Genomic DNA, 15,286 nt, shown 5'->3' with positions numbered 1-15,286 from the left:
CTTCAAGAGAGGTGTCTTTCAGATGGAGCAAATGGATTATCTGATAGAACCAGTGACATCATCAGCGCTGATATTAGGTGAAGCAATGCCTCATCGGATCTACAAGCGACATTTGGCTGATGATCAGGAGTCAGGGTACAGGAGCTGCGGTGTGAGGGGTAATGTTGGGACAGGTCCTTCTCATCATCTCCCTCTGCAATCAATCTCTTCTCATGCTTTTCTTATGTATGATATGATTTTAAATCCTATTTTAAACAGTATCTTATAGGGATGTGATGAAAACTAAAACGCAGTAATTGATTTCTTGTGGAACACAAATTTCTCTGACGTCCTAAGTGGATGCTGGGACTCCGTAAGGACCATGGGGAATAGCGGCTCCGCAGGAGACTGGGCACAACTAAAGAAAGCTTTAGGACTACCTGGTGTGCACTGGCTCCTCCCACTATGACCCTCCTCCAGACCTCAGTTAGAATCTTGTGCCCGGCTGAGCTGGATGCACACTAGGGGCTCTCCTGAGCTCCTAGAAAGAAAGTATATTTAGGTTTTTTATTTTACAGTGAGATCTGCTGGCAACAGACTCACTGCAGCGAGGGACTAAGGGGAGAAGAAGCGAACCTACCTAACAGGTGGTAGTTTGGGCTTCTTAGGCTACTGGACACCATTAGCTCCAGAGGGATTGACCGCAGGACCCGACCTTGGTGTTCGTTCCCGGAGCCGCGCCGCCGGCCCCCTTACAGAGCCAGAAGCAAGAAGTGTTCCGGAAAATCGGCGGCAGAAGACTTCTGTCTTCAACAAGGTAGCACACAGCACTGCAGCTGTGCGCCATTGCTCCTCATGCACACCTCACACTCCGGTCACTGATGGGTGCAGGGCGCTGGGGGGGGGCGCCCTGAGGGCAATATAAGACACCTTGGCTGGCAAATCATCACAATATATAGTCCCAGGGCTATATATGTGATAAATTACCCCTGCCAGAATCCATAAAAAAGCGGGAGAAAAGTCAGCCGAAAAAGGGGCGGGGCTATCTCCCTCAGCACACTGGCGCCATTTTTTCTTCACAGTGCAGCTGGAAGACAGCTCCCCAGGCTCTCCCCTGTAGTTTTCAGGCTCAAAGGGTTAAAAAGAGAGGGGGGGCACTAAATTTAGGCGCAATTTATGTATACAAGCAGCTATTGGGGGAAAAATCACTCAGTTATAGTGTTAATCCCTGCATTATATAGCGCTCTGGTGTGTGCTGGCATACTCTCTCTCTGTCTCCCCAAAGGACTTTGTGGGGTCCTGTTCTCAGTCAGAGCATTCCCTGTGTGTGTGCGGTGTGTCGGTACGGCTGTGTCGACATGTTGGATGAGGAAGGTTACGTTGAGGCGGAGCAGAGGCCGATAAATGGGATGTCGCCCCCTGTGGGGCCGACACCAGAGTGGATGGATAGGTGGAAGGTATTAACCGACAATGTCAACTCCTTACATAAAAGGCTGGATGACGTAACAGCTGTGGGACAGCCGGCTTCTCAGCCCGCGCCTGCCCAGGCGTCTCAAAGGCCATCAGGGGCTCAAAAAACACCCGTTACCTCAGATGGCAGACACAGATGTCGACACGGAGTCTGACTCCAGTGTCGACGAGGTTGATATATATACACAATCCACTAGGAACATCCGTTACATGATCTCGGCAATGAAAAATGTGTTACACATTTCTGACATGAACCCAAGTACCACATAAAAGGGGTTTTATTTTTGGGGAGAAAAGCAGCCAGTGTTTTGTTCCCCCATCAGATGAGTGAATGAAGTGTGTAAAGAAGCGTGGGTTCCCCCGATAAGAAACTGGTAATTTCTAAAAAAATTACTGATGGCGTACCCTTTCCCGCCAGAGGATAGGTCACGTTGGGAGATATCCCCTAGGGTGGATAAGGCGCTCACACGTTTGTCAAAAAAGGTGGCACTGCCGTCTTAGGATACGGCCACCTTGAAGGAGCCTGCTGATAAAAAGCAGGAGGCTATCCTGAAGTCTGTATATACACACTCAGGTTCTATACTGAGACCTGCAATTGCCTCAGCATAAATAGTGCTGCTGCAGCGTGGTCTGATACCCTGTCAGATAATATTAATACCCTAGACAGGGATAATATTTTGCTAACATAGAGCAGATTAAAGACGTCGTCTTATATATGAAGGATGCACAGAGGGATATTTGCCGGCTGGCATCCAGAATTAATGCAATGTCCATTCTGCCAGGAGGGTATTAGAAACCCGGCAGTGGACAGGTGATGCTGCCTTTAAAAGGCACATGGAGATTCTGCCTTATAAGGGTGAGGAATTGTTTGGGGATGGTCTCTGGGACCTCGTATCCACAGCAACAGCTGGGAAGAAATTTTTTTACCTCAGGTTTCCTCACAGCCTAAGAAAGCACCGTATTTTTAGGTACAGTCCTTTCGGCTTCAGAAAAGCAAGCGGGTCAAAGGCGCTTCCTTTCTGCACAGAGACAAGGGAAGAAGGAAAAAGCTGCACCAGACAGCCAGTTCCCAGGATCAAAAATCTTCCCCCGCTTCCTCTGAGTCCACCGCATGACGCTGGGGCTCCACAGGTGGAGACAGGTGCGGTGGGGGCGCGTCTCGGGAACTTCAGGGACCAGTGGGCTTGCCCACAGGTGGATCCCTAGGTTCTGCAAGTAGTATCACAGGGATACAGGCTGGAGTTCGAGGCGACTCCCCCTCGCCGTTACCTCACATCATCCTTGCCTGCTGCCCTCAGAGAAAGGTAGTACTGGCGGCAATTCACAAGCTGTACTTCCGGCAGGTGAAATCAAGGTACCCCTCCTTCAACAAGGCCGGGGTTACTATTCCAAAATGTTGTGGTACCGAAACCAGGCGGTTCGGTGAGACCCATTCTAAAATTGAAATCCTTGAACACTTATATACGAAGGTTCAAGTTCAAAATGGAATCGCTCAGGGCGATTATTGCAAGCCTGGAGAATTTCATGGTATCGCTGGACATCAAGGATGCTTACCTGCATGTCCCTATTTACCCTCTTCACCAGGAGTACCTCAAAATTGTGGTACAGGATTGTCATTACCAATTCCAGACGTTGCCGTTGGTCTGTCCCCGGCACCGAGGTATTTACCAAGGTAATGGCCGAAACAATTATCCCGTACTTGGACGATCTCCTTATAAAGGCGAGGTCCAGGGAGCAGTTGTTCGTCGGAGTAGCACTATCTCGGGAAGTACTACAACAGCACGGCTGGATTCTGAATATTCCAAAGTCGCAGCTGGTTCCTACGACGCGTCTACTGTTCCTGGGTATGGTTCTGGACACAGAACAGGATAAAAAGGGTTTCTCCCGGAGGAGAAGTCCAAGGAGTTGTCGTCTCTAGACAGAGACCTCCTAATACGTATACAGGTGTCGGTGCATCAATGCACGCGAGCCCTGGGAAGGATGGTAGCTTCTTACGAAGAAATTCCATTCGCCAGGTCCCATGCAAGGATTTTCCAGTGGGATCTGTTGGACAAGTGGTCCGGGTCGCATCTTCAGATGCATCGGCGGATAACCCTGTCTCCAAGGGCCAGGGTGTCGCTGTTGTGGTGGCTGCAGAGTGCTCATCTTCTAGGGGGCCGCAGATTCGGCATACAGGACTGGGTCCTGGTGACCACGGATGCCAGCCTTCGAGGCTGGGGGGCAGTCACACAGGGAAGAAACTTCCAAGGCTATGGAAAAGTCAGGAGACTTCCCTACACATAAATATTCTGGATCTAAGGGCCATTTACAATGCCCTAAGTCAGGCTAGACCCCTGCTTCAACACCGGCCGGTGCTGATCCAGTCAGACAACATCACGGCGGTCGCTCATGTAAACCGACATGGCAGCACAAGAAGCAGGATGGCGATGGCAGAAGCCACAGGGATTCTCCGATGGGCGGAAAATCATGTGTTAGCACTGTCAGCAGTGTTCATTCCCGGAGTGGACAACTGAGAAGCAGACTTTCTCAGAAGACACGACCTCCACCCGGGAGAGTGGGGACTTCTTCCAGAAGTCTTCAAAATGATTGTACACCGTTGGGAAAGGCCACAGGTGGACATGATGGCGTCCCGCCTCAACAAAAAGCTACAAAGATATTGCGCTAGGTCAAGGGACCCTCAGGCGATAGCTGTGGACGCTCTGGTAACACCGTGGGTGTACCAGTCGGTGTATGTGTTCCCTTCTCTGCCTCTCTTACCCAGGATAATGAGAATAATGAGAAGGAGAGGAGTAAGAACTATACTCATTGTTCCGAGTTGGCCAAGAAGAGCTTGGTACCCAGAACTCCAAGAAATGATCTCAGAGGACCCATGGCCTCTGCCGCTCAGACAGGACCTGCTGCAGCAGGGGGCCTGTCTGTTCCAAGACGTACCGCGGCTGCGTTTGACGGCATGGCGGTTGAACGCCGGATCCTGAAAAGGGCGTTCCGGAGGAAGTTATCACTACGCTATTTAAAGCTAGGAAAGAAGTGAACGCAAACCATTATCACCGCATATGGCGGAAATATGTTGCGTGCTGTGAGGCCAGGAAGGCCCCAAAGGAGGAATTTCAGCTAGGTCGATTTCTGCACTTCCTACAGTCAGAGGTGACTATGGGCCTAAAATTGGGTTCCATTAAGGTCCAGATTTCGGCTCTATCGATTTTCTTCCAAAATAGAACTGGCTTCACTGCCTGAAGTTCAGACTTTTGTTAAGGGAGTGCTGCATAGTCAGCCCCTGTTTGTGCCTCAAGTGGCACCGTGGGATCTCAACGTGGTGTTGGATTTCCTGAAGTCGCATTGGGTTGAGCCACTTAAATCCATGGAGCTACAATACCTCACGTGGAAAGTGGTCATGCTGTGGGCCTTGGCGTCGGCCAGGCGTGTATCAGAATTGGCGGCTTTGTCATACAAAAGCCCTTATCTGTATTTTATATGGATAAGGCGGAATTGAGGACTCGTTCCCAATTCCTTCCAAAGGTGGTATCAGTTTTTCATGTGAACCAACCTATTGTGGTGCCTGCGGCTACTTGGGACTTGGAGGATTCCAAGTTACTGGACGTAGTCAGGGCCCTGAAAAGTATATGTTTCCAGGACGGCTGGAGTCAGGAAAACTGACTCGCTATTTATCCTGTATGCACCCAACAAGCTGGGTGCTCCTGCTTCTAAGCAGACTATTGCTCGCTGGATCTGTAGCACGATTCAACTTGCACATTCTGCGGCTGGACTGCCGCACCCTAAATCTGTAAAAGCCCATTCCACGAGGAAAGTGGGCTCGTCTTGGGCGGCTGCCCGAGGGGTCTCGGCTTTACAACTTTGCCGAGCTGTTACTTGGTCGGGTTCAAACATTTTTGCAAGAGTCTACAAGTTTGATACCCTGGCTGAGGAGGACCTAGAGTTTGCTCATTCGGTGCTGCAGAGTCATCCGCACTCTCCCGCCCGTTTGGGAGCTTTGGTATAATCCCCATGGTCCTTACGGAGTCCCAGCATCCACTTAGGACGTCAGAGAAAATAAGATTTTACTCACCGGTAAATCTATTTCTCGTAGTCCGTAGTGGATGCTGTGCGCCCATCCCAAGTGCGGATTGTCTGCAATACTTGTTTATAGTTATTGCCTAACTAAAGGGTTATTGTTGAGCCATCTGTTGAGAGGCTCAGTTATAATTCATACTGTTAACTGGGTATAGTATCACGAGTTATACGGTGTGATTGGTGTGGCTGGTATGAGTCTTACCCGGGATTCAAAATCCTTCCTTATTGTGTCAGCTCTTCCGGGCACAGTATCCTAACTGAGGTCTGGAGGAGGGTCATAGTGGGAGGAGCCAGTGCACCAGGTAGTCCTAAAGCTTTCTTTAGTTGTGCCCAGTCTCCTGCGGAGCCGCTATTCCCTATGGTCCTTACGGAGTCCCAGCATCCACTACGGACTACGAGAAATAGATTTACCGGTGAGTAAAATCTTATTTTTTCATAAAATTAGTCCCACTAGGTGGCACCATTCCAAAGGTGATACATTTCTTATGGCTAATGTTACAATTTATGTTGTAAGAGGCATTATCCATTTATATTATTTTATATTTGTTTAAGTACTGTGTAAGGTGCTGTGGACCCCTTGTGGTTCCAAATAAATAAAGGATAATAATAATATCAGAATGCAGGAAAATAGCTCCCTAAGTACAATACTTTAAAGTGAGTGAATAGAGGGGATGGTAATTAGTGGGGACTGATTTTAATTTACTTATCCATGATTAATTCTAGATTATTTATGTAGACTGCAGGACATATATTACCATATTACTCTGCCAGCAGGGAAGTAAATGTTTCTGCATGCATGCGTTTTTTAATATTAGTGGCAAATGTCATATTATCTTGCACTGTTACAGTATTATCCATATATTATAGTGGAAATTGTCGGGGGGAAAAAAAAAAAAGAATACTGGCCTTAAAAAGAATGGCCTTATATGTAGCACAAAATGGGGAGATGTACTAAGCAGTGAAAAGAGCGAAGTGAGCCAGTGGAGAAGTTGCCCATGGCAACTAATCAGCTCTTTATAATTTTATAGTATGCAAATTATAAATGAAACTTCAATTCTGATTGGTGGCCATGGGTAATTTCTCCACTGGCTCACTTTTCCACTTTTATCACTGCTTAGTACATCTCCCCCTAAAGTGATTAGCTGTTTTTTTGCCTTTAGACGCTTCCTAATGCAAGTGGCATTCATGAAAAAGAAAGGAAGCCAGATTATATTTAAGGACAATAGTTCTCTGGAAAATAAAAGTAATTAGTAGGTTTTTGCTTTGCTAAAGTGCACTTGTCACCACTAGGATGGCGATTAGTTGACTGAGGCACACATTACCTGTCTGTGGTTGCTAGTGGTTTTCTAGACTTCTCATGAATCTTGGCTCAGCACACAATGAAGCTGCCTGCACTTTGTGTAGCTGAGTTGGGTATATTTCTTCTCACACTTTTCATGGTTTGTTGGTTGGTAAGAAATGCTGTTCATGGTAAATAGCTGTGAATAGATGTATACCCTTTCTTCCTGTAGAGCATCCAGACTCCCAGGATAAATGGGAGAGGAGGAGGGAGCGCTGGGAAGAAACACAGAAGAGGCATCGCAGGGAACGCCTTATATCTAGACGTTCCATAAGCAAGGAAAAATGGGTAGAGGCTCTGGTTGTGGCTGACTCCAAAATGGTGGAATATCACGGAAAAAACAATGTGGAAAACTATGTGCTGACTGTCATGAATATGGTAAAGCTCACAGATGAAGAATATTATCTTATCACCCAGTATTTTACCAATAGGTCGTTTCATGCTTTTCACTTATCCTACATGATGTCTCTGCTGCCTTTTTTCTACATACTAATGTCCTCGCTGCCTCTTCCTGCATCCTACATGTTTCCATATTCCTGTATCCTACATATGTGTCCTTCCTACAGCCTACATGTATGTCCCTGCTTCCCTCTGCCTGCAGCCTACATGTATGTCCCTGCTGCCCTCTTCCTGCAGCCTACGTGTATGTCCCTGCTGCCCTCTTCCTGCGGCCTACATGTATGTCCCTGCTGCCCTCTTCCTGCGGCCTACATGTATGTCCCTGCTGCCCTCTTCCTGCAGCCTACATATATGTTCCTGCTGCCCTCTCCCCGCAGACTACATGTATGTCCCTGCTGCCCTCTTCCTGCAGCCTACATGTATGTCCCTGCTGCCCTCTTCCTGCAGCCTACATGTATGTCCCTGCTGCCCTCTTCCTGCAGCCTACATATATGTTCCTGCTGCCCTCTCCCCACAGCCTACATGTATGTCCCTGCTGTACTCTTCCCACAGCCTACATGTATGTCCCTGCTGTACTCTTCCCACAGCATACATGTATGTCCCTGCTGTACTCTTCCCACAGCCTACATGTATGTCCCTGCTGTACTCTTCCCACAGCCTACATGTATGTCCCTGCTTTACTCTTCCCACAGCCTACATGTATGTCCCTGCTGTACTCTTCCCACAGCCTACATGTATGTCCCTGCTGTACTCTTCCCACAGCCTACATGTACATCCCTGCTGTACTCTTCCCACAGCCTACATGTACATCCCTGCTGTACTCTTCCCACAGCCTACATGTATGTCCCTGCTGTACTCTTCCCACAGCCTACATGTACATCCCTGCTGTACTCTTCCCACAGCCTACATGTATGTCCCTGCTGTACTCTTCCCACAGCCTACATGTATGTCCCTGCTGTACTCTTCCCACAGCCTACATGTACATCCCTGCTGCACTCTTCCCACAGCATACATGTATGTCCCTGCTGTACTCTTCCCACAGCCTACATGTATGTCCCTTCTGTACTCTACCCACAGCCTACATGTACATCCCTGCTGTACTCTTCCTACAGCCTACATGTATGTCCCTGCTGTACTCTACCCACAGCCTACATGTACATCCCTGCTGTACTCTTCCTACAGCCTACATGTATGTCCCTGCTGTACTCTTCCCAAAGCCTACATGTACATCCCTGCTGTACTCTTCCCACAGCCTACATGTATGTCCCTGCTGTACTCTTCCCACAGCCTACATGTATGTCCCTGCTGTACTCTTCCCACAGCCTACATGTACATCCCTGCTGCACTCTTCCCACAGCATACATGTATGTCCCTGCTGTACTCTTCCCACAGCCTACATGTATGTCCCTTCTGTACTCTACCCACAGCCTACATGTACATCCCTGCTGTACTCTTCCTACAGCCTACATGTATGTCCCTGCTGTACTCTACCCACAGCCTACATGTACATCCCTGCTGTACTCTTCCTACAGCCTACATGTACATCCCTGCTGCACTCTTCCCACAGCATACATGTATGTCCCTGCTGTACTCTTCCCAAAGCCTACATTTACAGCACATCCCTGCTGCACTCTTCCTACAGCCTACATGTATCCTGCTGCACTCTTTCCACAGCATACATGTATGTCCCTGCAGCCCTCTTCCTACAGCATACATGTACTGTATGTCCCTGCGGCCCTCTTCCTACAGCATACATGTATGTCCTGGCGGCCCTCTTCCTACAGCATACATGTATGTCCTTGCCACCGTCCTCCAACATGCTACATGTTTGACCCTGCTGTCCTCACATTACTGCCAACATGTCCCTGCTGCCCTCCTCCAGCATCTTACATGTTATTCCTGCTGCCCTCTTCCTACAGTCTACATGTGTACAGTATGCTCCTGCTGCCCTATTGACACAACTGTTTGGAGCTCACCACTTGCTTCCTGGTCCCGGACATCACTAGGAGGCCGGGACGCCAGAGCATGGCCACTGGGCATGCTGGTCCCAGCCATTGCTATGAAACCGGGATGCTGGCATGCAGAGATCAGCGGCTACACTGTGAGTGTCCCACCTGGTTCTAATTATCTGGGACTCTCAGTACTGCTCTCCCTCATGCAGCTTTACACCTGCAGCATATTATTTAGTCAAGGGGCCTTTGTCTGTTGGGGAATACTGATTGGTTGCTGTGTGTGAAGAAAGGCAGGCAGGGCCCAGCTTCCTTGTCAGTTATACTGTAGCTTCATCCCCTGGTGTTTAGTATGCTGATCCTGGTGCCTGGTGAAAACTCTATGTTGCTGCAGTCCTGGTTTCACTTTGCCCTTGCAGTCTGTTATACAGGGGCAGATTTATTAAGCCTGGTGAAGTGATATAGTGGAAGGTGATAAAGCACCATCCAGTCAGCTCCTGTCATTTTTTTAAACCCAGCCTGTAACATGTAAGTTAGGAGCTGATTGGCTGGTGCTTTATCACCTTCCACTTTATCACTTCTCCAGGCTTAATAAACCTGCCCCACAATTCCCTGACCTCTGCATCTTCTGTTCTGTCCAAGTATTGCCTTCAGTGCTGTATCCAAGTCCCGCCAGTTATTCTGCTGTTCCATTGCGTGTTATCTGCAAAACACTACAGCTCCAGTCCAGCTTCATTTTGTACTGCATTTGTACTACATCTAGTTCCTACGGTCACCTGGTTACTTGTGTAATCCCTTACTACCCTGAGTTAAGTCCTGGCGGCATCTCAATACCAGTGAGAGCATCTCTCTCTATGGAAAAAGGGCGGCTGTTATAGGCTCTGCAGAGTGGTTCAAAGGGTCTTATGCAGTTTCTCGGGTGTACCATAACAGCCTACATGTTTGTTCCCGTCGTCCTCTTCCTGCAGCCTACATGTATGTCCCTACTGCCCTTTTGCTACAGCCTACAAGTTTATCCCATCCATGATTAGCACTAAACAAATTCTTATCTTTCAGGTAGCTGGACTCTTCCGTGATGCGAGTATTGGGAACAGGATAAACATTGTTATCGTACGTCTGATCCTGCTAGAGAGTGAAGAGGTAACATGGAGAGCCTAGTGACATGCATCTAACTTTGGGGCAGTGGAACAGGAAAATAAGGGAGGTAAAGAAGCAGCAGCTCAGAGTAGTGGAATAGTGGATGGGCTGAATGGGAAAGAAGGGAAAGAGAGTGTGTGTGGTGAAGCCTATGAAAGAGCATACACGTATTATAGCTTAAGGGGTATAGGGGGTAATTCCAAGTTGATCGCAGCAGGATTTTTGATAGCAATTGGGCAAAACCATGTGCACTGCAGGCAGATATAACATGTGCAGAAAGAGTTAGATTTGGGTGGGTTATTTTATTTCTGTGCAGGGTAAATACTGGCTGCTTTATTTTTACACTGCAAATTAGATTGCAAATTGAACACACCCCACCCAAATCTAACTCTCTCTGCACATGTTATATCTGCCTCCCCTGCAGTGCACATGGTTTTGCCCAATTGCTATCAAAAATCCTGCTGCGATCAACTTGGAATTACCCCCATAGTCAATAAGAGTTGGATTCATTCTGACCTGCATTTGTCGGAATGGTTCCGACAACCCCTATTCAATAGAGTGGCCAAATCCGACTGTCGGATTTGGCCGGTGTCCGTGCGGCTGTCAGCAGCTCCCCGTGTGTGAGAACACAGGGAGCTGCTGGAGCCACACATCACGGCCGCCCAGAGCTGCGCTGCAGGGAGAGAGGTGCCTGGCTAGGGGCCGGCCGTCAAGGTACCTGCCAGCCCCGCTCCCCGTAGCCAGCTGCACCACTCCTCATAGCCCGCCGCACCACTCCCCGTCTCCTTACCTCAATCCGACTTTTTTTTAAAGTCGGATTGAGATTGGCGGAAAGGGGGCCAAAACCTGTCGGATTTGGCCCCGTTTCTGACAGAAGCGCGCGGATCGGTGGCTATTCCGCCGATCCACGTGTTTTCTGACAAGTCGGAAAAAAACTGACCATATTGAATAGGTCGGAACCCCTACCGACCGAAATCTGTCGGAAGCTGCCATCTTTCTGACAAGACAGCAGCTTCCGACAGCTATTGAATACACCCCTAAGAGTGACTGAGGGAGTGATTGAGGGTGGAGTGGAATAAGTTTGAAAGAAATTAAGTAGAGGTGGGAATATTGTGAGGATAGATTGTTTTTCCTGTCCTGTAATCTTGCGGAGTCTCCCGTTCTTTAAGGAGGAGCTGAAGATTTCCCATCATGCCGACAACTCTCTGCGTAGCTTCTGTAAGTGGCAGAAAGGCTTGAACATGAAGAGTGAAGACCACCCTTTACACCATGATATTGCTGTTCTTCTCACCAGGTCAGTAAACAGGAGCTACATGAACAAACAGGTCACCACTCTCCACATTCCAAAGATTTCCTCTCATTCACTGAACATACAGCTGGGCATGTACAAAGCACAAAACTGTCTAGGTGCAGTGTAAACTCCTTTTCTCTTACGTCCTAGAGGATGCTGGGGACTCCGTAAGGACCATGAGGTATAGACGGGCTCCGCAGGAGACATGGGCACTACAAAGAACTTTTAGTATGTGTGTGCACTGGCTCCTCCCTCCATGCCCCTCCTCCAGACCTCAGTTAGATTTTGTGCCCAGAGGAGATAGGGTGCATTACAGAGGAGCTCTCCAGAGTTTCTCTGAAAAAGAATTTTGTTAGGTTTTTTATTTTCAGGGAGCACTGCTGGCAACAGGCTCCCTGCATCGTGGGACTGAGGAGAGAGAAGCAGACCTACTTAAATGATAGGCTCTGCTTCTTAGGCTACTGGACACCATTAGCTCCAGAGGGAGTCGGAACGCAGGTCTCACCCCGCCGTTTGTCCCAGAGCCGCGCCGCCGTCCTCCTCGCAGAGCCGGAAGATAGAAGCCGGGTGAGTATGAGAAGAAAAGAAGACTTCAAGGCGGCAGCAGACTTCAGATCTTCACTGAGGTAAGCGCGCAGCGGTTACGCTGCGCGCCATTGCTCCCACACGCTACACACTCAGAACAGGCACTGATGGATGCAGGGCGCAGGGGGGGTGCCCTGGGCAGCAATAAACCTCTGGTCTGGCAAAAACGGGTACATTAGGCTGCGGAGGCAGTAAATGAAGAGATCCCCCGCCATTTTTTGAATATTGTAGCGGGACCGAAGCCCGCCGCTGGAGGGGGCGGAGCTTGATCCCTCAGCACTAACAGAGCCATTTTCTCCACAGAACGCTGCAGAGAAGCTGGCTCCCCGGACTCTCCCCTGCTGAACTCGGTGACAGAGGGCTGAAATAGGGGGGGGGGCATGTTTAAGGCGCAGTGAGTGTATAACATTGATTATATATATAAAAAGCGCTATCTGTGTTATTCCAGTGTCAGTTTGGCGCTGGTTGTGTGCTGGCATTCTCTCTCTCTCTGTCTCCCCAAAGGGCCTTGTTGGGAAATTGTCCCCTTATAGAAATATCCCTGTGTGTGTGGGGGTGTAGGTAAGTGCGTGTCGGCATGTCTGAAGCGGAAGGCTCGTCCAAGGAGGAGGTGGAGCAGATGTGTGGTGTGTCTCCGTCGGCAACGCCGACTCATGATTGGATGGACATGTGTTAAATGCGAGTGTGGCCTCATTACATAAAAGACTGGACAAAGCAGAGTCCAGGGAGAAAGTAGGGAGTCAATCCACGGATTGGACTGGGTCACAGGGCCCTTCTGGGTCTCAAAAACGTCCCCTATCCCAAATAGTGGACACTGGTACCGACACGGATTCTGACTCCAGTGTCGACTACGATGATGCAAAATTACACCCAAGGGTGGCCAAAAGTATTCAGTGTATGATTATTGCAATAAAAGATGTTTTGCATATCACTGATGACCCCTCTGTCCCTGATACGAGGGTTCGCATGTATAAGGAAAAGAAACCTGAGGTAACCTTTCTCCATCTCATGAGCTTAACGAGTTATTTGAAAAAGCTTGGGAAACTCCTGATAAAAAACTGCAGATTCCCAAAAGGGTTCTTTTGGCGTATCCTTTCCCTGCACAGGACAGGGTACGTTGGGAATCCTCTCCCAGGGTGGACAAGGCTTTAACGCGCCTGTCCAAGAAGGTGGCGCTGCCATCTCCGGACACGGCAGCCCTCGAAGATCCTGCTGATCGCAGACAGGAGACTACTTTAAAGTCTATTTATGCGCATACGGGTGCTTTGCTCAGACCGGCAATAGCATCGGCATGGGTATGTAGCGCAGTTGCAGCATGGACAGATACTTTGTCAGCTGACCTTGAGACTCTAGACAGGGATACCATTTTATTAACCTTAGCCCACATTAAAGACGCAGTCTTATATATGAGGGACGCTCAAAGAGACGTTGGGCTGCTGGGTTCTAGAGCCAATGCCATGGCTATTTCTGCTAGACGAGCTCTATGGACCCGCCAGTGGACGGGTGATGCAGACTCGAAGAAGCATATGGAGGTTTTACCTTACAAGGGTAATGTGTTGTTTGGGGAGGGGCTCGCGGACCTGGTTGCCACAGCTACCGCAGGTAAATCTACCTTTTTACCTTTTGTTCCCCAACAGCAAAAGAAAACTCCACAGTATCAGATGCAGTCCTTTCGGTCGCATAAATCAAGAAGAGGTCGGGGCTCCTCCTTCCTTGCCAGAGGTAAGGGTCGAGGAAAGAGAACACCTGCTTCGGCTAGTTCCCAGGAGCAGAAGTCCTCCCCGGATTCTGCAAAATCCACCGCATGACCCTGGGGCTCCCCTAAGGGAGTCCGCACCAGTGGGGGCGTGCCTTCGACTTTTCAGACAGATCTGGTTTCTTTCAGACGTGGATCCTTGGGTGATGGAAATTGTTTCCCAAGGCTACAAGCTGGAATTCGAAGAGGTGCCCCCTCGCCGATTTTTCAAGTCGGCCTTGCCAGCTTCACCCCTGGAGAGGGAAGTTGTGTTAGCTGCGATTCAAAAGCTGTGTCAACAGCAAGTGGTGGTCAAGGTTCCCCTGGTCCAACAGGGAAAAGGGTATTATTCAACCCTGTTTGTGGTCCAGAAGCCGGATGGTTCGGTCAGACCCATTTTAAATCTAAAATCCCTAAACCTGTACTTGAAAAAGTTCAAATTCAAGATGGAATCGCTCCGAGCGGTAATATCCAGCCTGGAAGGGGGGGATTTGATGGTGTCACTGGACATAAAGGATGCATACCTTCATGTCCCCATATACCCCACTCATCAGGAGTACCTGAGATTCGCTGTACAGGACTGTCAATACCAGTTTCAGACGTTGCCGTTTGGGCTTTCCACGGCCCGAGGGTTTTCACCAAGGTAATGGCGGAAATGATGGTACTCCTTCGCAAGCAATGGGTCACAATTATCCCGTACTTGGACGATCTCTGGACTGATAAAGGCGAGATCAAAGGAACAGTTGTTAAGAAATGTGGAACTCTCCCTGTCGGTTCTGCGACATCACGGTTGGATTCTAAATTTGCCAAAGTCTCAGTTGATCCCGACAACTTTGCTGCCCTTCCTGGGCATGATCCTAGACACGGAGCTTCAGAGAGTGTTTCTTCCGGCGGACAAAGCTCTGGAAATACAGACCATGGTCAAGGAGCTTCTGAGGCCGACAAGAGTGTCGATTCATCAATGCACTCGAGTGCTAGGGAAGATGGTTGCGGCTTACGAAGCCATTCCGTTTGGCAGGTTTCATGCCCGGGTGTTTCAGTGGGATCTGCTGAACAAATGGTCCGGGTCTCACCTGCACATGCACCGGAAAATAAGTCTATATTCCAGGGCCAGGATTTCTCTCCTGTGGTGGCTGCAAGGTTCTCACCTTCTAGAGGGACGCCGATTTGGAATCCAGGACTGGGTCCTGCTGACCACAGATGCAAGTCTCCGAGGCTGGGGCGCAGTCACGCAAGGAAGAAGTTTCCAGGGAAAATGGTCAAGCCAGGAATCTTGTCTCCACATAAATGTTCTCGAGTTAAGAGCCATTTATACGGCTCTTTATACGGCGGTT

At 49.1% G+C, this 15,286-nt stretch overlaps 1 protein-coding gene across 2 annotated transcripts in view; it reads left to right on the top strand.

Annotated features, from left to right (window-relative positions):
- Window positions 1–15,286, top strand: part of ADAMTS7 (ADAM metallopeptidase with thrombospondin type 1 motif 7) — a 212,429-nt gene that overhangs the window by 44,441 nt on the left and 152,702 nt on the right. For both annotated transcript variants that reach the window (XM_063925493.1, XM_063925494.1), the window contains exons 3-6: window positions 8–158; window positions 7,029–7,234; window positions 10,261–10,344; window positions 11,511–11,635. In XM_063925493.1, coding sequence (XP_063781563.1) covers window positions 8–158; window positions 7,029–7,234; window positions 10,261–10,344; window positions 11,511–11,635 — 566 coding nt within the window. The remainder of the gene's footprint in view (window positions 1–7; window positions 159–7,028; window positions 7,235–10,260; window positions 10,345–11,510; window positions 11,636–15,286) is intronic.

This window comes from Pseudophryne corroboree, chromosome 6, assembly GCF_028390025.1.
Source record: "Pseudophryne corroboree isolate aPseCor3 chromosome 6, aPseCor3.hap2, whole genome shotgun sequence".
Taxonomy (NCBI): Eukaryota; Metazoa; Chordata; class Amphibia; order Anura; family Myobatrachidae; genus Pseudophryne; species Pseudophryne corroboree.
Note: the sequence above shows the minus strand (reverse complement) of the source record. Positions and strands in the feature narration are given on the sequence as shown.